A 27,842-nucleotide genomic window follows, 5' to 3' on the forward strand; every position below is an offset into this window, starting at 1 on the left:
CCCAAGTGCTAACACCTGAAAATCAGCACAACAGGCCCCTATCCCAGAAGACCAACTAGACGGATAATTTCCAGGGGAAGTCAAGGGACTTAAAGTATATAGAATCAGAGGATACTCCCCCATGTTTTTTTCATTTCTGTTTGCTTCCCCACCCTTTCCCCCCCTTTCCTTCTTTTTCTTTCTTTTTGTTCTCTTTTCTCCTTCTTTCTTCCTTTATTCTTTTTCGTTTTCTCTTTTCTTTCCTTCTTTCTCTCCTCTCTTTTTCTCCTTTTCCCAATACAATTTGTTTTTCGCCACTCTGCACTCAGCAAAATGACTAGAAGGAAAACCTTACCTCAAAGAAAGGATCAGAAACAGGCCTCTCTCCCACAGAGTTACAAAATCTGGATTACAATTCAATGTCAGAAAGCCAATTCAGAAGCACTATTATACAGCTACTGGTGGCTCTAGAAAAAAGCATAAAGGACTCAAGAGACTTCATGACTGCAGAATTTAGATCCAATCAGGCCGAAATTAAAAATCAATTGAATGAGATGTAATATAAACTAGAAGTCCTAACGACGAGGGTTAACGAGGTGGAAGAATGAGGGAGTGACATAGAAGACAAGTTGATTGAAAGAGGGAAACTGAGGAAAAAAGAGACAGACAACTAAAAGACCAGGAAGACAGATTAAGGGAAATAAACGACAGCCTGAGGAAGAAAAGGCAACGTGTAATTTGGGTTCCCAAGGGCGCCGAAAGGGGCAGAGGGCCAGAATAAGTATTTGAACAAATCCTAGCTGAAAACTTTCCTAATCTGGGAAGGGAAACAGGCATTCAGATCCAGGAAATAGAGAGACCCCCCCTAAAATCAATAAAAACCGTCCAACACCTCGACATTTAATAGTGAAGCTTGCAAATTCCAAACATATAGAGAAGATGCTTAAAGCAGTAAGAGAAAAGAAATCCCTGACCTTTATGGGGAGGAGCATTAGGATAACAGAAGACCTCTCCACAGAGACCGGGAAGCCCAGAAAGGGCTGGCAGGATATATTCAGGGTCCTAAATGAGAAGAACAAGCAACCAAGAATACTTTATCCAGCAAGGCTCTCATTCAAAATGGAAGGAGAGATAAAGAGCTTCCAAGACAGGCAGGAACTGAAAGAATATGTGACCTCCAAACCAGCTCTGCAAGAAATTTTAAGGGGGACTCTTAAAATTCCCCTTTAAGAATAAGTTCAGTGGAACAATCCACAAAAACAAGGACTGAAGAGATATCATGATGACATTAAACTCATATCTGTTGATAGTAACTCTGAATGTGAACGGGCTTAATGACTCCATCAAAAGGTGCAGGGTTTCAGACTGGATAAGAAAGCAGGACCCACCTATTTGTTGTCTACAAGAGACTCATTTTAGACAGAAGGACACCTACAATCTGAAAATAAAATGTTGGAGAACCATTTACCATTTAAATGGTGCTCAAAAAAAAGCAGGGGTAGCCATCCTTATATCAGATAAACTAAAATTTAACCCAAAGAGTGTAGTGAGAGGTGAAGAGGGACACTAAGTCATATTTAAGGGATCTATCCCACAAGAGGACTTAACAATCCTCAATATAGGCCCCGAATGCGGGAGCTGCCAAATATTTAAACCAATTAATAACGAAAGTGAAGAAATACTTAGATAATAATTATCTTATACTTGGTGACTTCAATCTAGCTCTTTCTACCCTCGAGAGTTCTTCTAAGCACAACATCTCCAAAGAAACGAGAGCTTTAAATGATACACTGGACCAGATGGATTTCACAGATATATACAGAACTTTACATCCAAACTCAACTGAATACACATTCTTCTCAGGTGCACATGGAACTTTCTCCAGAATAGATCACATACTGGGTCACAAATAGGGTCTGAACTGATAACAAAGGATTGGGATCATCCCCTGCATATTCTCAGTCCATAATGCCTTGAAATTAGAACTAAATAACAACAAGAACTTTGGAAGGACCTCAAACACGTCGAGGTGAAGGATCATTCTGCTAAAAGATGAAAGGGTCAACCAGGAAATTAAGGAAGAATTAAAAAGATTCATGGAAACTAATGAGAATGAACATACAAGCATTCAAAATATTTGGGATCAGCAAAAGCAGCCTTAAGTTGGAAATACATCACAATACAAGCATCCATTCAAAAATGGGAAACTACTCAAATACAAAAGCTAACATTACACATAAAGGAGCTAGAGAAAACACAGCAGATAGATCCTACACCCAACAGAAGAATAGAGTTAATTAACATTCGAGCAGAACACAAGGAAATCAAGACCAGAAGAACTGTGGAACAGATCAACGGAACGAGGACTTGGGTCTTTGAACGAATTAATAAGATAGATAAACCATTAGCCAACCTTATTAAAAAGAAGAGAGAGAATATTCAAATTAATAAAATCATGAATCAGAAAGGAGTGGTCACTACCAACACCAAGGAAATAAAACGATTTTTAAAACATACTATTGGCTATAATATTATTATATTATTGGCTATAATTATTATTATATTATTGGGTATACACCAATAAATTAGGCATTCTAGAAGAAATGGACGCATTCCTGGAAAGCCAGAAACTACCAAAAAATGGAACAGAAAGAAAGAGAAAAAATGAACAGGCCAATAACCAGGGAGGAAATTGAAGCAGTCATCCAAAACCTCCCAAGACACAAGAGTCCAGGGCCAAATGGCTTCCCAGGGGAATTCTATCAAACGTTTAAAGAAGAATTCATACCTATTCTACTAAAGCTGTTTGGAAAGATAGAAAGATGGAGTACTACCAAATTCGTTCCATGAAGCCAGCATCACCTTCATTCCAAAACCAGACAAAGACCCTGCCAAAAAGGAGAATTACAGACCAATATCGCTGATGAATATGGATGCAAAAATTCTCAGCAAGATCCTAGCCAATAGGATCCAACAGTACATTAAGAAAATTATTCACCATGACCAAGTAGGACTTATCCCCAGGACACAAGGCTGGTTCAACACTCATAAAACAATCAATGTGATTCATCATATCGGCAAGAGAAAAACCAAGAACCATATGATCCTCCCATTAGATGCAGAGAAAGTATTTGACAAAATAGAGCATCCATTCCTGATCAAAACACTTCAGAGTGTAGGGATGGAGGGAACATTCCTCGACATCTTACAAGCCATCTATGAAAAGCCCACAGCAAATATCATGCTCAATGGGGAAGCACTGGAAGCCTTTCCCCTAAGATGAGGAACAAGACAGGGATGTCCACTCTCACCACTGCTATTCAACATAGTACTGGAATTCCTAGCCTCAGCAATCAGACAACAAAAAGACATTCAGGGCATTCAAATTGGCAAAGAAGAAGTCAAACTCTCCCTCTTCGCCGATGACATGATACTGTAACTAGAAAACCCAAAAGCCTTCACCCCAAGATTGCTACAACTCATACAGAATTTGGTAGCGTTGCAGGATACAAAATCAATTGCCAGAAATCAATGGCATTTCTATACACTAACAATGAGACTGAAGAAAGAGAAATTAAGGAGTCAATCTCATTTACAATTGCACTCAAAAGCATAAGATACCTAGGAATAACCCTAAGGAGGTAAATGATCTATACCCTAAAAACTTTAGAACACTTCTGAAAGAAATTGAGGAAGACACAAAGAGATGGAAAAATATTCCATGCTCATGGAATGGCAGAATTAACATTGTGAAAATGTCAATGTTACCAAGGCAATGTACAGGTTTAATGCAAACCCTATCAAAATACCATGGACTTTCTTCAGAGATTTAGAACAAATTATTTTAAGATTTGTGTGGAATTGGGATCCCTGGGTGGTGCATCGGTTTGGCGCCTGCCTTTGGCCCAGGGCACGATCCTGGAGACCTGGGTTCGAATCCCATGTCAGGCTTCCGGTACATGGAGCCTGCTTCTCGCTTTGGTTGTCTCTCTCTCTCTCTCTGTGACTATAATAAAAAAAAAGACTTGTGTGGAATCAGAAAAGACCCTGAATAGCCAGGGGAATTTTAAAAAAGACAACCATATCTGAGGGCATCACAATGCCAGATTTCAGGGTGTACTACAAAGCTGTGGTTCAAGACAGTGTGGTACTAGCACAAAAACAGACAAATAGATGAGTGGAACAGAAAAGAGACACCAGGATTGGACCCTGAACTTTATGGTCAACTAATATTCGATAAAGGGGTAAAGACTATCTATTGGAAGAAAGACAGTCTCTTCAATACATGGTGCAGGGATAATGGACATCCACATGCAGAAGAATGAAACTAGACTACTCTCTTTCACCATAAACAAAGATAAACTCAAAATGGATGAAAGATCTAAATGTGAGACAAGAGTCCATCAAAATCCTAGAGATCAGAGGCAACATCCTTTTTGAACTTGGCCACAGTAACTTCTTGCAAGATACATCCACGAAGGCAAAAGAAACAAAAGCAAAAATGAACTATTGTGATTTCATCAAGATAAGAAGCTTTTGCACAGCAAAGGATACAGTCAACCAAACTAAAAGACAACCTACAGAATGGGAGAAGATATTTGCAAATGACGTATCAGATAAAGGGCTAGTTTCAAAGATCTATAAAGAACATCTTAAAACCAACACCAAGAGACAAACAATGCAATCATGAAATGGGCAAAAGACATGAAGAGAAATCTCACAGAGGAAGACATTGACATGGCCAACTTGAACATGGAAAAATGCTCTGCATTACTTGCCATCAGGGAAATACAAATCAAAACCACAATGAGAACCACCTCACAGCACTGAATGGGGATAATTAACAAGGCAAGAAACAACAAATGTTGGAGAGGATGCGCAGAAAAGGGAAGACTCTTACACTGTTGGTGGGAATGTGAACTGGTGCAGCCACTGTGGAAAACTGTGTGGAGGTTCCTCAAAGAGTTAAAAATAGACCTGCCCTACGACCCAGCAATTGCACTGTTGGGGATTTACCTCAAAGATTCAGATGCAATAAAACGCTGGGACACCTGCACCCTGATGTGTATAGCAGCAATGTCCACAATAGCGAAACTGTGGACGGAACCATGGTGTCCATCGAAAGATGAATGGATAAAGAAGATGTGGTTTATGTATACAATGGAATATTACTCAGCTATTAGAAATGACAAATACCCACCATTTGCTTCAATGTGGATGGAACTGGAGGGTATTATGCTGAGTGAAGTAAGTCAATCAGAGAAGGACAAACGTATGTTGTCATTCAATGCGTTAATATAAATAATAGTGAAAAGGAATATAAGGGAATGGAGAAGAAATGTGTGGGAAATATCAGAAATGGAGACAGAACATAAAGACTCCTAACTCTGAGAAAGTAACTAGGGGTGCTGGGAGGGGAGGAGGACAGGGAGTGCGGGTGAATGGGTGACGGGCACTGAGGGGGGCACTTGACGGGATGAGCACTGGGTGTTATTCTGTATGTTGGCGACATGAACACAAATAAAAAATAAAATTATTATTAAAAGAAGAAAGAAGGAAAGAAAAAGAAAGAAAGAAAGAAAGAAAGAAAGAAAGAAAGAAAGAAAGAAAGAAAGAAAGAGGAAGGAAGGAAGGAAGGAACGAAAGAAGAGTGTAACCTGTGTGGCTCAGTTAGTTAAGCTTCTGCCTTAGGCTCAGATCATGATCCAGGACCCAAGGCAGGCTATTTGTTCAACAGGAAACCTGTTTCTCCCTCTCCCTCTGCCCCTCTCGCTCATGCTTTTTCTCTCCACTCTCTCTCAAATAAATAAAAAATATATTTGAAAAAGAAACAAACCCACAAGGAAGAGAAATCTCCCATGTAGAAGTATTTCAAACAATTTTTGCAGACATTCCACCGTCAAGTTCATGAGCATAGCTTCCCACTCTTATGTGTGGAATACACATAGTAACTTCCTTCTACAAAATATAATGTGAAAAACTTAAAATAATATTGATAATATAATAATAATAATTAATAATAATAATAAAGGATCAGTTTACTGCGGAGAAAGGAGACAAACACTACCTCAGCAAGATCATCAGATTGATACCAAGACTGACAAATCATGTTGATAGTATCTATCCTCTATATGATATAATGAAAATGGCAGTATATCTCTGTATATAATCCACAAAAACTGTTCAATCATGAGATAAATGAGACATGTCCCAACTGAGGGAAATTTTAAAAAATACTCTACTTCTCAAAGTGTTCCAGTTCAACAACAAGGAAAGGCTGAAAGACTGTCACAATCCAGAGGAGCCTAAGAAAACATGAGGACAAATGGAATGTGATATGAGGGATGGCAACTTAGCAAAAACTAAGGAAATCTGAATAAAGTATGGTCTTTAGTTATTGTGACTATTTTAATATTGATTCATTAGCTAATATTTGTACCGTACTAATATAAGATATCAATAATTGGAGAAATTGAGTACAAGTGCATGTGAATGCACTGTAGTATCTTCTCAATTTCCCTATAAATCTTTGTTTTTTTCCTAATAAATAAGATTTATTTTGAAAATTGACTTAAATGAATCAGGCTCCAAGTGTGAAGACATTTTAAGAATAGTTTAATTAACTTTGCCTTATTCTTAAAGAGTTCCTTTGATGGAAACATAGTAAGAATTTTAGATCAGAAGGAAAGAAAAACACTTATGAACACGTATAATGCCTCCTCAACCTGAAAAGCAATAAAGGATAATAAATAGCAAAAATCAGATAAAAATACTTCTAGTACAATAGACACCATATTGCAAGTGCATTTAAAATTAGCAATGCATAACATTTATTTCCTTGACATTTGTCTTCCAGAGAGTTCACAGTGTTTCAGTGTCAGTTGAAACAGGGGAAGAATCTCAGGGAAGAATCCTTCACATAATAATAGGACGATTGGTAATAATGTCTCTCAGTACTTTCCAAATCCATAAAGATGCATTTTCTAATGAGTGACTGAACTGTGAAGAAAGAGATGAGAAACCCTCATCCCTCTGAACTACTTGTGTCAGAATATTCTAACCATAGTACTACGGATAGTAAATTATCCTTATTAACAGGAAATACGTCTCACATTGGAATCTGAGCAATCAGATGGGCAGAGAAAAAACACTTTGACCCGCTCTTCATCTTTTAAAGACAAAGGAGAGTTTTTCTATGTACGAAGTCAGTTGTCAAGATAGGCTTAGGGAATAAGAGTCAGCAGCATCGATTCCTGCTGCACAGCTGGGACACCCATACACCAGGTCTTCCTGATCACAATCACTGGGCCTGTCCCCCCAACACAGGATGCCAAGCTGAGGTCATTTGCAATTGCTCTCTTAGGAGCTCTTGGGAAGGGGGAAGGAACTAGATAGGATGGGACAGGACACATGGAGGCCGAGAAAATTAAGGCCATTCCTATTTAAATTCAGCATTCGCACACACGTCCAGCCATCCCAGGCCCCTGTGAAGAAGAGATGAAATTTACATTACTTCAGTTACAGGAAAAAAACAAAAGTTTACAGCTTAATGTCCTAGAAAGCCCCACAATAGAATCAAAACAGAGCCCAGGCCAAGGGCAGGAAGCCCCTATTAGAATGAGAGCAGAGCTCAATGCCCTTGAAGGCCCCATATCAAAATGTAAACAGAACTTGAGGAATTACTCCAGCCCTTCTGGAGGTCCCTGAAACCAGCCCTTAAAACTAAGCTAAAACCCAACTCCGGGTCCTAGTCCCTGCTCCACTGTGTTGGGTGTACTGGGACGCAAACTCGAGTTTGGAATTCAACCCTTGTGTGTTTGCATCGGTGTCAGCTCCTTAGTGGTTTCTCGGATACGCAATCTTGGGCACAATACCCCCATGTCCCCTCCCACCTTGGCTGAACCCCTATCCCCTCCCAACCAGGCTGACACTCCGTCGCCTCCCCGCCCACAACAACTGGGCACAGGCCCTCACAAAGGTCCCACGGGCACGGTGGGGACTCCCCCCATCCCTGGCATCCCAGAGGAAGGAAGGAGGTTTTGGCAGGACACACTCCCATGGTGACCACAGGGCTCCCTGCCCAGCACGGCTGCTCGTGACAGGTCGGGGTCTGTCCCTAATGCCTGCTCCTCCTCCCCAGTTTTCCCACAGGAAATGAAGGAGGAGGCCCTGGTCTCCTCCAGGGACATCACGCAGATAGACCTGGACGTCAACAGGACGTTCGGCAGCCACATCATATATTAGGACTGCTAGGGGTCGGGTGAGGCTGCTGGGCCAGGGGGCTTTGGGGCCCCGGGGGGTTCTGTGTAGGGAAAACGGGCCTCTGACACCAAGGGGAGCAACAGCAGCCAACAACACACCACTCCATGGTAGGGTGATTGGGATGACCACTGTGCCCACCCCACTGGGCCTCAGGGATGAGGAGGCCACAAGGATGGGGCCTCCAGGGGTTGCCATGGGAGCTGAACACCAAAGGGGAGAGGGACGGCCCCTTGAGAAGCAGGGGATGGGGTGGCGGATGTGGCGGGCAGGAACCGGACCTAGGGGCCAGGTGGCATGGCCGCGGCTGGAGCAGGATACACATCGATCCCATGAGGGTTGGACGGGTCAGAGTGACACCCACTCTCGGTGCTTTATATATTTCTAAATTCTATGCATTTAATTTGAGACAATTTGCAATTTGAAAGCATGCATATTATGATGACCCCCCAGATAATGCCCCCGGACCAGCCACGGCCCTGCACTGACCACACCGCACCCCAGGGGCAGGTGTCACAACAAACCCCAAACTGGGGTCGCCTTTAACTGTAGATGTCTCCTTGTGCATCTTAGGGGAAGGAGATACCCTGTGTGCGTAGGCCCCCCACGACATCCCCCTCATTCCCCACTCCCACTCCATCCCCCTACATCATCATCCCCAAAGGCATCCCACCTAAATGATCCCCCTCACACCCACACAGCCCCACACAATCCCCACCCACACTATACCCCAACACCATCCCCCCTACACCATCCCCCACACTCCACCACAATCATACCACTGTTCCCACAGGATCCACCCCCACACCATTTATCCCTAGCAACGACTTGGTGCAGATGCCCCCTGTGGGACATGCTCAGCCTCCCCGAGTTTCTCTGTATACCCTGATCCCATCAGAAGCCCGGGTGTCCCATAGAGTACCCAGGGGTTGCAGGGAGCTGGAAAGACAGGGAGCCCCCGACAGGGTGGGTACAGGTGAGTGGTGCAGAGGATCCACCATGTCCTGCCTCCGCCCACTGTCCCTCCTGGAGGGCGGCACACCCTGCACAGGACACCAGCCCCTAACCCATAGGAACCTGGGCTGACCTGGCCCTGGGCTCTGTGGGGGCTGAGTTGATTTGAGCTCCCCCCCAGGCCTAACACAAAGACTAATGGGATCCAGCCCCTCATGGCCCTGGCCAGCCCTGGATTCTGGCCCCGGGCTGAGCAAGCTGTCTCACAGCTGGATGTGGCCTCTTGGGCCCTGGGCGTACCCCACCGATCCAGGTCGCTGACCTAGGGTGCCCTTTGGATCCTGGGACACCCCAGTGTGGGGAGAGTAGGGGTAGGCTGGTGGGCCCCACCCATACTCACACCAGGAGGCAGGCTGCTCCAGGTGCTGGGGTACCTGGGAGCCCGAGGCTGGGGTCCCGCTGCCCTGCGGGGACCCAGCACAGGAGCCCATGAGCTGCAGGTCCAGGTCGGCTCTGCTCTCCTCAGAACCGTCTCTCAGGCTGAAACCTCAGGACACACGCCCCCACCCGGATTCCACACATGCTCCCAGGTGAGGGACTCCAGCACCCGCCCCCCAACCTGTGTCATTCTTGCCCTCCCCTAAAGGACAGAAAGCTCTCCGTCCCTAGGGGAAGGCGTTCACCCTCGGCTCTGAGGCCATTTGCTGTAGAAAGTCAATAAAGTGTTGTGGTGCGAAAATGCAGAGCCAGCCCTTTTCTGTGTCTCCCAGAACACTGCACGGGGCTTGGAGAGACCCCCAGGCAGGAGGAGGGGGCACCACCCAGGCCCCACCAACCCTGCAGGGGCGCCACCATCCACACCCAGCTGACCTCCCCATGTGACTTCCAGGGGTGGCCAGACGCCAGGTTCAGGACCTGACAGACTTTACTGGGACTCAGGCTGTGCCCCGCGGGCCAGGAGGGGCTGGGACAGAGTGACAGCCAGGAAGCCTCAGGTCACCAGTTTCTGTGCAAAGCTACCCAGATGTCTGTGCTCCCTCTGTCAAGGGGGCCGGGGCAGGCCGTGTTCCGGGGCCCCTCCTCCACCCATCATCCCCGTTCCTGTATGCCTGGGGATCCCAGGACCGAGTCCCACATCGGCCTCTATTTGGGGAGCCTGCCTGTACTTCTGCCTATATTTCTGCCTCTGCTTCTCTGTGTATCTCTCATGAATAACTAAAGTATTTACATTTCAAAAAAGAAAGAACAAATACTGTAACAAGCGATGAAGAAGGGCATTATTTCATAATTAAAAATACTCTATATCAAGATCAAACAACTATATATTTATGCTGCCAAAATGGCAGTACCTAAATATAGAAACCAATTAACAACAAACGTACAGGAACTCACTGATAATAATACAATGACAGCGGATTTTAACACCCACTTATGGCAATGGACCGATCGTCTATACAGAAAATCAACAAGGGAAAAATAGCCTTGACACACTGGACCACAGGGACTCAACAGATATAGTCTGAACATTTCTTCCTAAAGCAGAATACACATTCCTTTCAATTGCACATGGGAAATTCTCCAGAACAGGTCATATCATGGCCCACAAATCAGCCCTCAACAGGTACAACAGGTACAAGAATGTTGATATCACACCCTGTACATTTTTGGACCACGATGCTATGAAACTCGAAGTCAACAGTAAGAAAAAATTTGGACAGACCAAAAATACGTGGAGATTATGAACATCCTACTAGAGAATGAATGGAGCAACCAGGAAATTAAAGAGGAAATTTAAAACAAATGAAAATGAAAACATGTTTCTCCAAACCTCTGGGATGTAGCAAAGGCAGTCGTACGAGGGAAGTACATAGCAATACAGGCCTACCTCAAGAAACAAGAAGTCTCCAATACACAGCCTAACACTACACCTTAAGAAGCTGGAAAATGATTAGTAAACAAAGCCTAAAGCTTATAGAAGAGAGGGAAAATAAAGATGAGAGCACAAATAAACAATACATAAACAACAAAGCAGTAGAATGGAATAACGAAACAAAGAGATGGTTCTTCAAAATAATTAAGAAAATGGATCAAGCCCTAGCCAGCCTTATCAACGAGAAAAGAGAAAAGACCTAAATAAATAAAATCACAAATGAGAGAAGAGAGATCAAATCAACACCAGAAAAATAAGACAATTATAAGGGAATACTATGAAAGATTATACGCTAACATACTGGGAGACCTGGAGGAAATGGACAAATCCTTAGAAATGTGCAAACGAGCAAAACTGAAATAGGAAGAAATAAAAAATGTGAACAGACCCATAACAAGCAAAGGATTTGAATCAGTAAGGCACCTGGGTGCCTCAGTGGTTGAGCATCTGCTTTGGCTCAGGTCATTATCCAGGGGTCTTGGGGGAATCAAGTCCCACATGAGGCTCCCCGCATGGAGCCTCAATTTCCCTGTATCTATACCTCAGCCTCTCTGTGTCTCTCATGAATCCATAAATAAATCCTTAAAAAAGAAAAAAGATAAAAAGATGAAAGGACCCAAATAAAATCTCAAATGAGAAAAGAGATATTACAACCAACACTAGAGAAATACAAACGATTATAAGAGAACATTATGAAAAATTATATGCCAGCAACCTAGAACCTGGAAGAAATAGATCAATTCCTGGAAATATATAACATAGCAAAAATGAAAAAGGAAGAAATAAGAAACTTGAACAGACAGATAACCAGCAAAGAAATTGAATCAGTAATCAAGGATCTCCCAACAGGAGATGCTTAGATCAATAGAACAGAATGGAAATCTGAAACAAGATACAAACCTGTAACTCTATGATCCATTAATCGACAACAAGGCAGGACGGAATATCCAAAGCACAAAGACAGTCTCTTCAACAAACCCTAACCCTGACCCCAGGAAAAGAACAAATGGTATTGGGAAAACCAGGCAGCCACATGCAGAAGAATGAAACTGGACCACTTTCTTACACCATATATATAAAAAATAAATTCAAAATGGATGAAAGACCTAAATGTGAGACTTGAAACCATACAAAGAAGAAAAGATAGGCAGCAATGTCTTTGACATTGGCCATTGGATCTTCATATATATATATATATATATATATATATATATATATATATATATATACAAATTTGTTTGTTTTAATTTTTATTTATTTATGATAGTCACATACACACACAGAGAGAGAAAGAGACATAGGCAGAGACAGAAGCAGGCTCCATGCAGGGAGCCTGACGTGGACTCGATCCCAGGTCTCCAGGATCGGGTCCTGGGCCAAAGGCAGGCGCTAAACCGCTGTGCCACCCAGAGATCCCCGGATCTTCTTTCTAGATATGCCTCTGAGGTGAGGAAACAAAAGCAAAAATACTATTGGGAATTCATCAAATTGAAAAGCTTCCGGAAAGTGAAGGAAAAAACCAAAGCTAAAAGGCAACATACAAAATGAAATGAGTAATTGGTAAACAACACATTCAGTGAAGAGTTAGTATGCAAAACACATAAAGGAAATATAAATCTCAAGATCCTAAAAACAAATTATGCAACTGGAGATGGGCAGAAAAATGAATGGACTTTGTCTCTGACAAGACAGCCAGATGGCCATCAGACACACGGAAAGACACTAAGCGTCACCCATCATCAGGGAAATGCAAACCAAAGCCACAATTATATGTCACCTGACAACCGTCATAATGCCTAATATTAACAACACAAGAAAGAACAGGTGTTGGTGAAGCTATGGAGAAGGGGTAGCACCTTTACACTCCTGGTGGGCATGCAAAAAGATGTAGCCACTCTGGAAAACAGTGTGGAGGGTCCTCGAGAAGTTAAAAAAAGGGGATCCCTGGGTGGTTCAGTGGTTTGGTGCCTGTCTTTGGCCCTGGGCGCGATCCTGGAGACCCGAGATGGAATCCCACTTCGGGCTCCCAGTGCATGGAGCCTGCTTCTCCCTCTGCCTGTGTCTCTGCCTCTCTCTTTGTGACTATCATAAAAAATTTTTTTAAAAAAGAAGTTAAAAATGGAGCTACCCTAAGATTCCAAAATTGCAGAGTTAGGTATTTACCCCGTGGATACAAAAGTACTTTAGTAGATTCTAAACACGCAGCACAGTGTTTGTAGCAGCGTAATCAACAACAGCCAAACTGTGGATACAGCCCAGATGTCCATTGGCAGATGAATGGGCAGAAAGATGTGGTAAATATACACACTGCGACATCACCCGGTCATCAGAAGGGATGAAATGAAGCCATTTACAATGACGTGGAAGGAGTGGAAAGGATTTACGCTAAATGAACTCAGTCAGAGAAAGACAGATACCAAATACCATACAATTGCATTCACATGTGGATTTTAAGAAACCAAACAAACTGGCAAAGGGGCTCAGGAGGGATGAGAGAAGCAAACCAAGAGACACACTCTTAGTCACAGAGAATAAACTAATAAATACCAGAGGAAGGTGGGGGGATGGGGAATCAGGGGATAGGGACAGTGGAGGGCACCTGTGACTAGTACCAGGCGTTGTATCCAAGGGTTCAATCACTATGTGGTAAACCGGAAGCTGTGTTTACAAACAGGAATTCAAGTAAAACTTTAAAATAATAATTGGTAGTATTGATGAAACATGGGCGCAGTAGAGATAATATCAGAAAGACAACTGAAAATCCAAATAAAGAGTCTTTAGAGCCTCAAATCCCCTCCTTAGCTCAGCTCAGGAGAAGCCTGCCATGTCTATTCTGACCCCAGCAGAAGCCTGTATTTTGATTCTCTGGGGAGGACACTGACTTGGTGGAGTCAGGCTATCTTTGAACCCAAACCCTAGAGTGCATAAAACTAAACTACCCAATACTAGGAGTCCGCATGCCAAGACCCAAACTCTAACCATACACAGACATAACCCTAACCCTATACTTAATCCTAATGTTAACGTAACCCTTAAACAAAACCCATCACTAATCGAAAACCAAACACAAACCCCTAGACCAAAACACATTCACTGAACCTTTCTGCCAACCCTCACCCTAAATCCTAAACCTATTCTAAACCCTTAAGCCTGACCCCTACCTTAAATCTAACCCTAACCTCTAACCCTAACCTTAACTTAATATACTCAAATCCTATTCCTAACCTTAACCTGTACCCTAACCTTAACCCGCTAATACCAATCCTATCACATACCCCAAACTGTACTCTAACCTGTACCCTAAAACTAACTCCTAAACTACACCCTAAACGTATCTCTTACCCTTTTCCAAAACCATACCCTGACCCTGACCTGACCCTAGTCCCTAACTAAACACTAACCCTAAACCTAGCACTAACCCCTATCCTAAACCTAACCCTCGCCCTAACCCTAAACATAGCCTTTTACCCTAAACCCTAACCCTTACCCCTAACCCTAACTCACACCCTAACCCCTAACCCTAAATGGAAACCTAAGCCCAACCCTAACTGTAACCATAACCCTAACCCCACCTCCAAACCTCCTGCCCTAATCCCTAAAGCCTAAACCCTAACCCTAACTCTAAATCCTATCGCTAACCCCAACCCCGTTCCCTAATCCCTAACACCCATCCTAACTCCTAACCACTGACCCTTACCCTTATCCCTCACCCTAACCTGTAATCCGTAACCATAAGCTTAATCACAAACACCTAACATCTAACCTAAGCCTAACCACCAACTGCCTCCACTCCCCTGACCCTACCATTCATTCTACCCATTCACTTACCCTGTGGTTCTGAGGAGTCCCTTCTGATGTGGACGTGGCCCCCAACGGAGCCTCCAGAGTCCTCCAGGGGGTCCGGAGGAAGCAGGGCTCCTGGGAGTGCGGACGTGGTCCCACGTGTTCCTGAGTCATAGTCAGCGGGTCCTGAGGATGCTGGGTCTCCTGTCACTGTGAACTATGCCTCACATCCTCTGGAAGCCTCAAGCAGGTCCTCAGGTGGCAGGGGGCTCCTGTCAGCCTGGACATGGCCCCACATCCCCCAGAAAACTCACGGCGCATCCTGAGGAGGCTGTGGGCTCCTGTCAGCATAGACGCAGTCCCATATTTCCAGAAGCCAAAGTCCAGGTCCTGTCAGGATTGACGTGGCCCCAAATCTTCCAAAAACTTCACAGTGGGTCCTGAGGAGGCAGGAGAATCCTGTCAGTGTGGATTGGCCACCCACATTTTTCTGAGGCCTCACCACAGGCCCTGACAAGGCTGGGGTCTTCTGTCCGCATGGACGTACCCCATATTTCCCCAAGTCAACACCGGGGGTCCTAAAGAAGTCAGCATCTTGTTGTGTAGATGTCACCCAACGTCCTCCCGAACATCACTGAGGGTTCTGAGGAGACCGGGGCTCCTGTCACCGTGAATGCGGACCCCAACTTCCAGAAGCCTCTACTTAGGTCCTGAGGTGGCCCAGGGGCTCTTGTCAGCGTGGATGTGGGCCCATATCTTCCTGAAGACTCCCCGTGGGTCCTGAGTGGCCCAGGGGCTCCTTTCAGCCTGGATGCAAGCCCACAATTTCCTGAAGCTGCGGCTCATCAGCGTGGACGCTTCCCCACGTCCTCCTCAGGCCTCCCCAGCACAGGCTTGCTCCTGTTATTGCAGGCAGATTAGGCCTACTGCCCATTCATGCCCCCTGGGTGGGGCCTGGGCTCGGGCGCCCCCTGCGGGATGCTCAGGCGCTGTAGGAGGCTGTGCAGGAGGCAGCGGGCTCTTCAGGGACAGCACCTGCCTCCTTTCAAGCTCCAGCTGGGGCCTGTTAGCTCCGGAAACGTCTCACTGAAACGGAGCCCAACACCCAGCTTCCCCAGAAATACTAAAGGACAAGGAATTGGAGCCCACAGGACGCGAAATGAAATGTGGACCAGACTTTTACCACATCCCACAAAACTCACTCAACCCTCTTCCACTGTGGGTGGGACTGCGGGCTGGTGCAGCCACCCTGGAAACAGTGTGGAGGCTCCTCAGGAAGTTACAAATAGAGCCGCCCTGCAACAAGCAGGTGAAAGGCCTGAGCTCACTCCGAAGATACAGATGCAGTGAGAATCGGGATACCTGCATGTCCTGATGTTCACAGTATCCGGGTCAACAGTAGCCACACTGTGGGAGGAGCCTCGGTGCCCTCGGGCAGATGATGGATAAAAAGGATGGGAGATAAATGATGGTCATAGAGAGAGGAATGGTATTCAGCCATCAAAGAGAAAGAAATCTTGCCATTTGCAATGACGTGGATAGAACTAGAGGGATCCATCCCTGGGTGGCGCAGCAGTTTGGCGCCTGCCTTTGGCCCAGGGCACGATCCTGGAGACCCGGGATCGAGTCCCATATCGGGCTCCCAGTGCATGGAGTCTGCTTCTCCCTTGCCTGTGTCTCTGCCGCTCTCTCTCTCTCTGTGACTATCATAAATAAATAAAAAAAAATTAAAAAAAAAAAAAAGAACTAGAGGGATCATGTTAAGTGAAATAAGTCAGTCAGGAAAGAGAATGACCGGGTGGTGTCATTCATAGGTGGGATTAAAGAAGCAAAGCATATAACAACTGTGAAGGGAAGGAAAAACAAGATGAAAACAGTTGCAGGAAATACAGACTCTTAATGATAGGAAACAAACTGAGGGTCGTTGGAGGCGGGGGGGTGGGTTAACAGGAGACTGGCATGAAGGAAGGCATGTGATGTCATGAGCACTGCTGTTATCTCCAACTGGTGAATCCCTGAATTCTTCCTCTGAAAGTATAATACACTATACGTTAATTAATTGGGTTTAAATTAAATTAAGTTAAAAAATCAGTTGTATCAAAGCACATTTCCTTCTGGACTCTCTGTTTTGCTCATTCAGCTTATACTGGGACCACCCGCCGTGGGACTGCTTTGCCTACATAGGCTCCATGCCTCATCCATGGCCCAGCCCAGGGCTAGAACTCACCACCCCTAATATCGGGACAGGAGGTGTGATCAGGAGTCGAATGCTTAACCAACGGAGCCAGGTGGGGGCCCGAAAACCACACTGCTTTATCCTGTGTCTCTGTGACATCATTTGAAATCGGAAAGTGGTGCATCCCGCTCTGTCCTGCTTCTCAAATACTGATTGGCTGTCCCGGGTCATTTGTGGGGGCGGATGGATGTTATGGATTTTTTTTTTCCTATTTCTAAGACCTGCCACCATGATTTTGATAGGAATGACATTGAAACTGAGGGTGCCTACAGGAACTGCAGACATTTTCACAAGATGAGGCTCCCACCCCACGAGCCCAGGACGGCCTCCCAGAGCCTGGTATGGCTCAGTGCACAAGTCTTGTGCTCCTTTGGTTCAGTCTCATTATTTCTTCTCCTTGATGCTCCTGAGAAGGCGTTCACGTCCTTCCTTTCCTTCCTGAGTGCTCATTGTCGGGACCCAGCAAGGCTACTCTGCTCTGTAGGGTCAGTTTGTGTCCGTGACTTTACTGAACTCACTCCTTTTTTTTTTAATTTTTTTAAATTTTTATTTATTTATGATAGTCACAGAGAGAGAGAGAGAGAGAGAGGCAGAGACACAGGCAGAGGGAGAAGCAGGCTCCATGCACCGGGAGCCTGACGTGGGATTCGATCCCGGGTCTCCAGGATCGCGCCCTGGGCCAAAGGCAGGCGCTAAACCGCTGCGCCACCCAGGGATCCCCTGAACTCACTCCTTAGTTCTAACACGTTTTGGTGGAGGCTCCCGGGTTTCCTGTTTCCAGTACCACATTTTCAGCATATAGCAACAGTGTGACATACCCCTTCCAGGTGTGGAACCTTTGCTGTTTACAGCTTAATGTCCTAGAAAGCTCCACAATAGAATCAAAACTGAGCCCAGGCCAAGGGCAGGAAGCCCCTATTAGAATGAGAACAGAGCTCAATGCCCTTGAAGGCCCCATATCAAAATGTAAACAGAACTCGAGGAATTCCTCTAGCCCTTCTGGAGGTCCCTGAGACAAGCCGTTAAAACTAAGCTAAAACCCACCTCGGGGTCCAAGTCCCTGCTCCACTGTGTCAGGTATACTCGGACACCAGCTCGAGGTTATAAATAAACCATTGTGTGTTTGCTTCGGTGTGGGCTTCTTGGTGGTTTCTCGGATTTGCAATCTTGGGCACAACAGTCTGAGATAAAAAAACAAAACCAAAAGCAGCTCGGACGTAGGCAGAGTGAAAGCAGGATTCTGAGAAATGAGCTTGGGGGCTCTTCTGTGGAGGGCCTGCAGACTGGGGGTGGGATGATCAGCCCCAGACCCAGAGGGCCCAGCATCCCCACTGGCATCATGCCAAACAGCGCTGAGTCTCAGGGAGCAGCACAGTGCCACCCGCTGGAGGCAAGAGTCACTGAAACCCACCAGGTCCCTGACCCTGCAGGTGCATCACTTAGGCAGATGTGCACCTGACAATCAGCACCATGGGCCATCCCCAGACCCCGCACAGACCACTCACTGCCAACAAGTTGTCGGACCACAGAGGCTGTAGAGATTCAGCACTGCCTGGAAAGTAGGGTCTAGCTTCCTTTGTAATTTGTGCTTTATTTTCATTTATTTTCTTTGATTCTATTTTATTAATTGCCTTATTTTAATTTTTATGTACGTACCATATATATATCTTATTTTTACACTCATGGTACTTTAATTGTGTTTGTTATTTTGGGATTTAGAATCTTTTAACAAGGAGGCCAAAATAATCTGTTTTTTTTGGGGGGGGGAGGGAAGTTCTTATTGTTTTTCTTGGTTTTTCTTTTTCTTCCTTTTTTCTTTTCTGGAAAAAATAATGAGATGGAGAAATTCTCCTCCATAAAATAACATGAGGTAGTACTCACTGCCAGGAAGTCCATCAATACAAATATATGATGTCTAACTACAGTTTAAAACAATGATTATAAAGAGAGCATCTGGGCTAGAAAAAGAGCACAAAAGAAAACTAGAGCATCCCTTACTGTAGAAATAAAAGAACTAAAATTTAGTCAGGCCAAGGTTAAAAATGGTATAACTGAGATGCAGTCCCAAGTGGAAGCCTTAAAAACAACGAAAGTTATGGACGGCAGAGACAGATTTAGGGAACTCAGCCACTTATTAAAACAATAACATTCATGTCATAGGAGACTCAGAAGATGAAGGGAGAGAAAAGGTGGGCCTTGCTCAGCCATTAGAAATGACAAATAGCCACCATTTGCTTCAACGTTGATGTAACTGGAAGGTATTATGCTGAGTGAAGTCAATAGGAGAAGGACAAACATTGTATGTTCTCATTCACTTGGGGAATATAAATAATAGTGAAAGGGAATATAGGGGAAGGGAGAAGAAATGTGTGGGAAATATCAGAAATGAGACAGGGTTCCCTGGGTGGCGCAGCGGTTTGGCGCCTGCCTTTGGCCCAGGGCGCGATGCTGGAGACCCGGGATCGAATCCCACATCGGGCTCCCTGCATGGAGCCCGCTTCTCCCTCTGCCTGTGTCTCTGCCTCTCTCTCTCTCTCTCTCTCTCTGTGACTATCATGAATAAATAAATACAATCAAAAAAAAAAAAAAAGAAAGGGAGACAGAACATAAAGACTCCTAACTCTGAGAAACGAACTAGGGGTGATGGAAGGGGAGGAGGGCAGGGGTAGGTGTGAATGTGTGTCGGGCACTGAGGGGGGCACTTGACGGGATGAGCACTGCGTGTTATTCTGTATGTTGGCAAATTGAACACCAATAAAAAGTAAATTTATTATAGAAAGAAAGAAAGAAAGAAAGAAAGAAAGAAAGAAAGAAAGAAAGAAAGAAAGAAAGAAAGAAAGAAAGAAATAGGGGCACCTGGGTGGCTCAGTCAGTTAAGCTTCTGCCTTAAGTCAGATCATGATCCAGGTCCCAATGTAGGCTCCCTGTTCAGCAGGGAACCTGCTTCTCCCTGTCCATCTGCCCCTCTCACTCATGGTTTTTCTTTCCTATCTCTCTCTCTCAAATAAATAAATAACATCTTTGAAAAAGAAAAAAAACCAAAGACACAAGGCAGAGAAATCTCCCATGTAGAAGAATTTCAAACAATTTGTGCAGACTTTCCACCCTCAAGTTGGTGAGCATAGCTTCCCACTCTTACGTGTGGAATACACATAGTAACTTCCCTCTACAAAATATATTATGAAAAACTTAAAATAATAATGATAATATAATGGTAATAATAATAATAATAATAATAAGAAGAAGAAGAAGAAGAAGAAGAAGAATCACTTAACTACGGAGAAAGATGACAAACACTACCTCAGCAAGATGATCAGATCGATACCAAGATGGATAAATCATGTTGATAGTATCTATCCTTTATATGATATAATAAAAATGGCAGTATATCTCTGTATATAATCCACAAAAACTGTTCAATCATGAGATAAACAACAGACATGTCTCAACTCAGGGAAATTTTACAAAATACTCTACTTCACAAAGTGTTCCAGGGCAACAACAACAAGGAAAGGCTGAAAGACTGTCACAATCCAGAGGAGCCTAAGAAAACAGTAGGACAAATGGAATGTCATATGAGGGGTGGTAACTTAGCAAAAACTAAGGAAATCTGAATAAAGTATCGTCTTTGGTTAATGCGAATATTTTAATATTGATTCATTAGCTCATATTTGTACCGTACTGATATAAGATATCAATCATTGGAGAAACTGAGTGCAAGTGCATGCAAATGCTCTGTACTATCTTCTCAATTTCCCTATAAATCTTTGTTTTTTTCCTAATAAATAAGATTTATTTTGAAAATTGACTTAAATGAATCAGGCTCCAAGTGTGAAGACATTTTAAGAATAGTTGAATTAACTTTTGCCTTATTCTTAAAGAGTTCCTTCGATGGAAACAAAGTAAGAATTTTATATCAGAAGGAAAGAAAAACACTTAAAAAACGTATAATGCCTCCTCAACCTGAAAAGCAGGAACGGATAATAAATAGCAAAAATCAGATAAAAATACTTCTATTATAATAGACACCATATTGCAAGTGCATTTAAAATTAGCAATGCATAACATTTATTTCCTTGACATTTGTCTTCCAAAGAGTTCAAAGTGTTTCAGTGTCAGTTGAAACAGGGGAAGAATTTCAGGGAAGGATCCTTCACATAATAATAGGACCATTGGTAACAATGTCTCTCAGTTCTTTCCAAATCTATAAAGATGCATTTCCTGAGGAGTGACTGAGCTGTGAAGAAAGAGATGAGAAACCCTCATCCCTCTGAATTACTTGTGTCAGAATATTTTAAGCATAGTACTACGGATAGTAAATTATCCTTATTAACAGGAAATACGTCTCACATTGGAATCTGAGCAATCAGATGGGCAGAGAAAAAAGGCTTTGACTGGCTCTTCATCTTTTAAAGATAAAGGAGAGCTTTTCTATGTATAAAGTCAGTTGTCAAGATAGCCTTAGGGAATGAATCTGCAGCATCAAATCCCGATGCACAGCCGGTATGACCGCACCCCAGGTCTTCCTGATCCCAAATCCCTGGGCCTGTCCCCCAACAGACCCTGCCAAGCTGAGGTCATTTGCAATTGCTCTCTCAGGAGCTCTGGGGAAGGGGGAAAGAGCTAGATAGGATGGGAGGGGACGCAAGGAGGCCAAGAAAATGAAGGTCTTTCCTCTTTAAGTTCAGGGTTCGAACAGGTCCATCCATCCCAGGCCCCGGTGAAGAAGAGGTAAAATTTACATTACTTCAGTTACAGGAAAAAAACAAAAGTTTGCAGCTTAATGTCCTAGAAAGCCCCACAATAGAATAAGAACTGAGCCCACCCCGAGGGCTGGAAGCCCCTATTAGAATGAGAGCAGAGCTCAATGCCCTTGAAGGCCCCATATCAAAATGTAAACAGAACTTGAGGAATTACTCCAGCCCTTCTGGAGGTCCCTGAGACAAGTCCTAAAAACTAAGCAAAAACCCACCACGAGGTCCAAGTCCCTGCTCCTCTGTGTCGGGTGAACTTGGACGCAAACTCGAGTTTGCAAATCAACCCTTGTGGGTTTGCATCAGTGTCAGCTCCATAGTGGTTTCTCAGATTCACAATCTTTGGCACAACACCGCCATGTCCCCTCCCACCTGGGCTGAACCCCTATCCCCTCCCACCCAGGCTGACACTCCGTCACCTCCCCGCCCACAACAGCTGGGCACAGGCCCTCACACAGGTGTCACGGGTACAGTGGGCACTCCCGCCATGCCCGGCCTCCCAGAGGAAGGAAGGAGGTTTCTGCAGTACACACTCCCATGGTGGCCCCAGGGCTCCCTGCCCAGCACGGCAGCTCCTGAGAGTCAGGGTCTGTTTCCCTGACGCCTGCTCCTCCTCCACAGTTTTCCCACAGGAAATGAAGGAGGAGGCCCTGGTCTCCTCCAGGGAATCACGCAGGTAGACTTGGACGTCAACAGGACGTTCGGCAGCCACACCATATTTTGGGATGGCTAGGGGGTCGGGTGAGGCTGTTGGGCCAGGGGGATTCGGGGCCCTGAGGGAGGCCCGGGTCCTTCTGGGTAGGGAAAATGGGGCTTCTGAGGCCGGGGGAGCAATAGAAGCCAAAAACACACTGCTCCATGGTAGGATGCTGAGGATGACTCCCGTGCCCACTCTCCCTATGCTTCGGGGATGAGGAGGCCAGAAGGATGGGGCCTTCAGGTGTTGTCATGGGAGCTGAACACCAAAGGGGAGAGGGAGGGCCCCCTGAGAAGCAGGGGATGGGGTGGGGGACGTGGGGGGAGGAACCGGACCTGGTGGCCAGGCTGCATGGCCGCTGCTGGAGCAGGACAAACATCGATCCCATGAGGGTCAGACGGGTCAGAGTGACACCCACTCTCGATGATTTATATTATTCTAAATTCTATGCATTTAATTTGAGACAATTTGCAATTTGAAAACATACATAGTATAATGATCCCCAGATAATGCTGCTGGTCCAGCCAGGGCAGGGGCAGGTGTCACTGCAAACCCCAGACTAGTCACCTTTAACTGTAGACGTCTCCTTGTGCATCTTAGAGGAAGGAGATGCCCTGTGTCCGCAGGCCCCCCACGACATCCCCCTCATTCCCCACTCCCACACCATCCCCCTACTTCATCATCCCCATTGGCATCCCACCTACACCATCCCCCTCAAACCCACAAAGCCCCACACAATCCCCACTCACACTATACCCCAGCACCATCACCCCTACACCATCCCCCACACTCCACCACCATCATAACCTTGCCTCCACACCATCCACCACCACACCATCGGCCCTCAGCAAGGACCCGGTGCAGGTGCCCCCTGTGGGACATGCTCAGCCTCCCCGGGTTTCTCTGGATACCCTGCTCCCATCAGAAGCCTGGGTGTCCCATAGAATACCCAGGAGTTACAGGGAGGAGAGAAGACAGGGAACCCCCAACAGGGTGAGTACAGGTGAGTGGTGCAGAGGACCCACTGTGCCCTGCCTCCGCCCACTGTCCCTCATTTAGCGTACACACCCTGCACAGGACACCAGCCCCTAACCCATGGGGATCTGGGCTGGCCTGGCCCTGGGCTCTGTGAGGGTTGGGGTGACTTGAGACTCCGCCCCAGGCCCAACACAAAGACTAATGGGATCCAGCCCTCATGGCCCTGGCCGGCCCTAGATTCTGACCTTGGTCTGAGCGAGCCCTCTCACAGCTGAATGTTGACTCCTGGACCCTGGGGTAGGATGGTGGGCCCCACCCACACCCATACCAGGAGGCAGACTCCTCCAGGTGCTGGGGCGCCAGGGAGTCTGAGGCCGGGTTCCAGCTGCCCTGCGGGGCCCAGCACAGAAGCCCATGAGCTGCAGGTCCATGTCAGCTCTGCTGTCCTCAGAACCATCTCTCAGACTGAAACCTCAGGACAAACGCCCCTACCCAGAGTCCACACATGCTCCCAGGTGGGGGCCTCCAGCACCCGCCCCCCAACCCATGTCATTCTTGCCCTCCCCTAAAGGACAGAAAGGTCTCCCTCCCCAGGGGAAGGCGTGCACCCTCAGCTCTGAGCCTGTTTGCTGTAGAAAGTCAATAAAGTGTTGTGGTGCAAAAATGCACAGCCAGCCCAATTCTGTGTCTCCCAGAACACTGTTCACGGGACATGGAGAGAACCCCAGAGAGGAGGACGGGGTACCACCTAGGTCCCACCAGCCCCTGCAGGGGCGCCGCCAGCAACACCCAACTGACATCCCAACGTGCCTTCCACTGGACCAGATGCCGGGGTCAAGACGCAACAGACTTTACTGGGACTCAGGCTGCGCCCCGCGGGCCAAGAGCGCCTGGGACAGAGTGACAGCCAGGAAGCCTCAGGTCACCAGGGTCTGTGCAAAGCGACCCGGAGGTCTGTGCTCCCTCTGTCCAGGAGGCTGTGGCTGGCTGGGTGTGGGGCTCTTCCTCCCCTCACTGCATTCCCTTGACTGTGTGCCTGGGGCAGAGAGGGCCTGCAGGGCGGTCAGCATGGCACTAGAAGGGATGTCAGGACAGTAGGCCCTTGTGTTGTGCCCAACATTGTGAATCTGAGAAACCACTGAGGAGCCAACACCATTGCAAACTCCCAAGGATTTCTTTACAAGCTGGAGCTTGTGTCTAGGTGCACCTGACACAGCAGAGCAGGGACTTGGACCCCGAGACTAAAAGGTGTAGCAGCTTTATAGGGGCCAGTGGCCCATGGGATACGCAGAAAGTTGCACTGTCATGTCAGTTCACACGCAGGTGGCCGATTGAATTACACCTTACCCTATAGTATCCACTTGAGCTAGCCTATTACTTTGGTCGAATCGGCGCATAGATTTGGCGGGCACAAAGCGGGGTTACATTGTTATGAACTGATTTCTGATTAGGGTGTGTTGAGCAGCCTGACTAGGGTGGGGCAGCGCCTTAAGCAACAATCAGGTCATGTCAGGGTCATAGGGGAAGTGGCAGGTGTAGCACAAAATGGAATCAGTCCTGCTCTGTGTGCCCAGGGGTAGGAGATTTTTGTTAAATTTCCTGGGTCCCACACTTGCAGCTCATGCACCTGAGCCACCTGCACCAGGTGGACTCAGCCTGCACACCTTGTGGTGCTGGATAACTCATACCAGCATATGGAGGGCATCCTCCTCACCCTAGTGAGTAGGGGCTGGGTGAGCATGGGTCTCGGCCTGAAGGCCAGGCAGCACAGCAGACTGAAGAACCCCAGCCGCATCCCCACCCCGACTCCCACACACAGGCAGCCCCAGGGCTCCGCCATGGGCAACCGGCTCCTCACGAGCTCCCCCCAGAGTGGCCCGAAGGTCTGGCTCCCTGCTGGCGAGGCATCGGGGAGAATAGAAGCACCCGGTGCCTGGCGGGACCCACTGCAGGTCATGAGAATGTGGTCGAGCCGGAATTTCCAGCTCAGTTGACCCTCCAGCTGAAAGTCATTGCACCAGCGAGCACAGGGTCGGCCAGGAGACCCCAGCTAGCTGCCCAGATCCAGCACCAGAAATGATGTTGTGCCAACCATTTTGGCATTTGGGTGACCCAGCCAGAGGATCCGATAGCTGCACATGATAGCTGCATGTGATAGACACACACACACACCAAAACCAACAAAAGTCAGAATCCCCCCAATGTTGTCAAAAAGTAGCCGGTTGATTCCATACATGATCCTGTGGTCCCCAAAAGGATACATGGAAGATGGTATAAACCGCGACTGCAGAGGTGTCAGAGGTATGGAGATGTGCCTGGTGGGTTCCAACGAGAGGTGCAGAGGGGAAGGAAGCATCCTACGGAGGGGGGGGCCTCCTTGGAAAGGACACCAGGTCCCTGTGAAGGCTACAGAGGGTGAAATCTGTCCTCCTCCCTTTCAGCTTCTGGTTTTCTCCTAAATGCCATTTTCCTCAATGAAAATAGCAAAAATTTATTTTATGTTTTTAAATTTCTTTTTACAGGTGTCCAATTCATATGAATTCTTTCTTCAGCAAGGGTGTCATTCAGGAAAGAAGGAGAGATAAAGATTTCCCAGACAGACAAAGTATAAAGGAGTTCATGACCACTAAACCAGTCCAGTAAGGAATTTTAAGAGGGATTCTTCTAGTGGGGAAAAAAAGAGACCAAAAGCAACAAAGACTAGAAAGGACCAGAGAACGTCACCAGAAACACCAACTCTACTGGTAACACAAAGGCAATAAGTTCATATTTTTCAATAATCACTCTGAATGCTGATAGAAAAATTGCTCCAATCAAAAGATATAGGGTATCAGAGTAGCTTAAAAAACAGGATCCGGGATGCCTGGGTGACTCAGGGTTTGAGCCTCTGCCTTGGACTCAGTCTGTGATCCTGGAGTCTGGGATCCAGTCCCATATTGGGCTCCTGGTGGGAACCATGCTTTTCTCTCTGCCTAATTTTCTGCCTCTCTCTCTCTCACTCCCTCATAAATAAAATCATTATTAAAAAACCAAGATCCATATGTATGCTGCCAACAAGATGCTCACGTTAGACCTATAGACACCGGGAGATTGAAAGTCAGGGGATGGAAAACCATCTATCACGGTAATGGATACCATACGAAAGCTGGAGGACCCATACTTATATCAGACTAACTAGATTTGAAACCAAACCCTGGGGGACACCTGTAGGGTCAGTGGTTGAGCATGTGCCTTTGGCGCAGGGTGTGATCCTGGGATCCCAGGACCGAGTCCTACATCGGCCTCCCTGTGTGGAGCCTGCCTCTCCTTCTGCCTATGTTTCTGCCTCTGCTGCTCTCTGTGTCTCTCATGAATAAATAAATAAAATATTTACATTTGAAAAAAGAAAGAACAAATACTGTAAGAAGAGATGAAGAAGAACATTATTTCATAATTAAAAAGACTATCAAGATGAAACAACTAGGGATCCCTGGGTGGCGCAGCGGTTTGGCGCCTGCCTTTGGCCCAGGGCGCGATCCTGGAGACCCAGGATCGAGTCCCACATCGGGCTCCCTGCATGGAGCCTGCTTCTCCCTCTGCCTATGTCTCCGCCTCTCTCTCTCTCTCTGTGTGACTATCATGAATAAATAAATAAAATCTTTAAAAAAAAGATGAAACAACTAAATATTTATGCTGCTAACATGGGGGTACCTAATATAGAAACCAATTAACAACAAATTTACAGGAACTCACTGATAATAATACAATGACAGCGGATTTTCACACCCACTTATGGCAATGGACCAATCATCTATACAGAAAATCAACAAGGGAACAATAGCCTTGACACACTGGACCACAGGGACTCAACAGATATAGTCTGAACATTTCAACCTAAAGCAGAGTACACATTCCTTTCAAGTGCACATGGGACATTCTCCAGAACAGATCATATCATGGGCCACAAATCAGCCCTAAACAGGTACAACAGGTACAAGAAGGTTGATATAACACCCTGTACATTGTCAGACCACAACGCTATGAAACTCGAAGTCGACAGTAAGAAAAAATTTGGACAGACCAAAAATACGTTGAGTTTATGATCATCCTACTAGAGAATGGAGCAACCAGGAAATTAAAGAGGAAATTTAAAACAAACGAAAATGAAAATATGTTTCTCCAAGCCTCTTGGATGCAGCAAAGGCAGTCCTAAGAGGGAAGTACATATCAATACAGGCCTACTTCAAGAAACAAGAAGTCTCCAATACACAGCCTAACCCTACACCTTAAGGA

General features: G+C 45.9%; 1 protein-coding gene across 36 annotated transcripts in view; it reads right to left on the reverse strand.

Annotated features, from left to right (window-relative positions):
* LOC140621427 (uncharacterized) overlaps positions 1–27,842 on the reverse strand; it is a 165,098-nt gene that overhangs the window by 32,626 nt on the left and 104,630 nt on the right. For 28 of the 36 annotated variants that reach the window (XR_012021100.1, XR_012021106.1, XR_012021105.1 and 25 more), the window contains 3 exons: positions 18,186–18,322; positions 14,951–15,345; positions 6,786–7,463 (listed from right to left, as the gene is read on the reverse strand). Coding sequence is in view for 18 of the 36 variants with exons in the window: in XM_072806457.1 (XP_072662558.1) it covers positions 18,215–18,322 (108 nt within the window). In the remaining 18 variants the exon portion in view is untranslated. Of the gene's footprint in view, positions 1–6,785; positions 7,464–14,950; positions 15,346–18,185; positions 18,323–27,842 lie in introns of those variants that run through there. The other 8 variants (XR_012021102.1, XR_012021097.1, XM_072806470.1 and 5 more) reach the window with 4 other exon arrangements.

The sequence above is a fragment of the Canis lupus genome, chromosome 30 (assembly GCF_048164855.1).
Source record: "Canis lupus baileyi chromosome 30, mCanLup2.hap1, whole genome shotgun sequence".
Taxonomy (NCBI): Eukaryota; Metazoa; Chordata; class Mammalia; order Carnivora; family Canidae; genus Canis; species Canis lupus.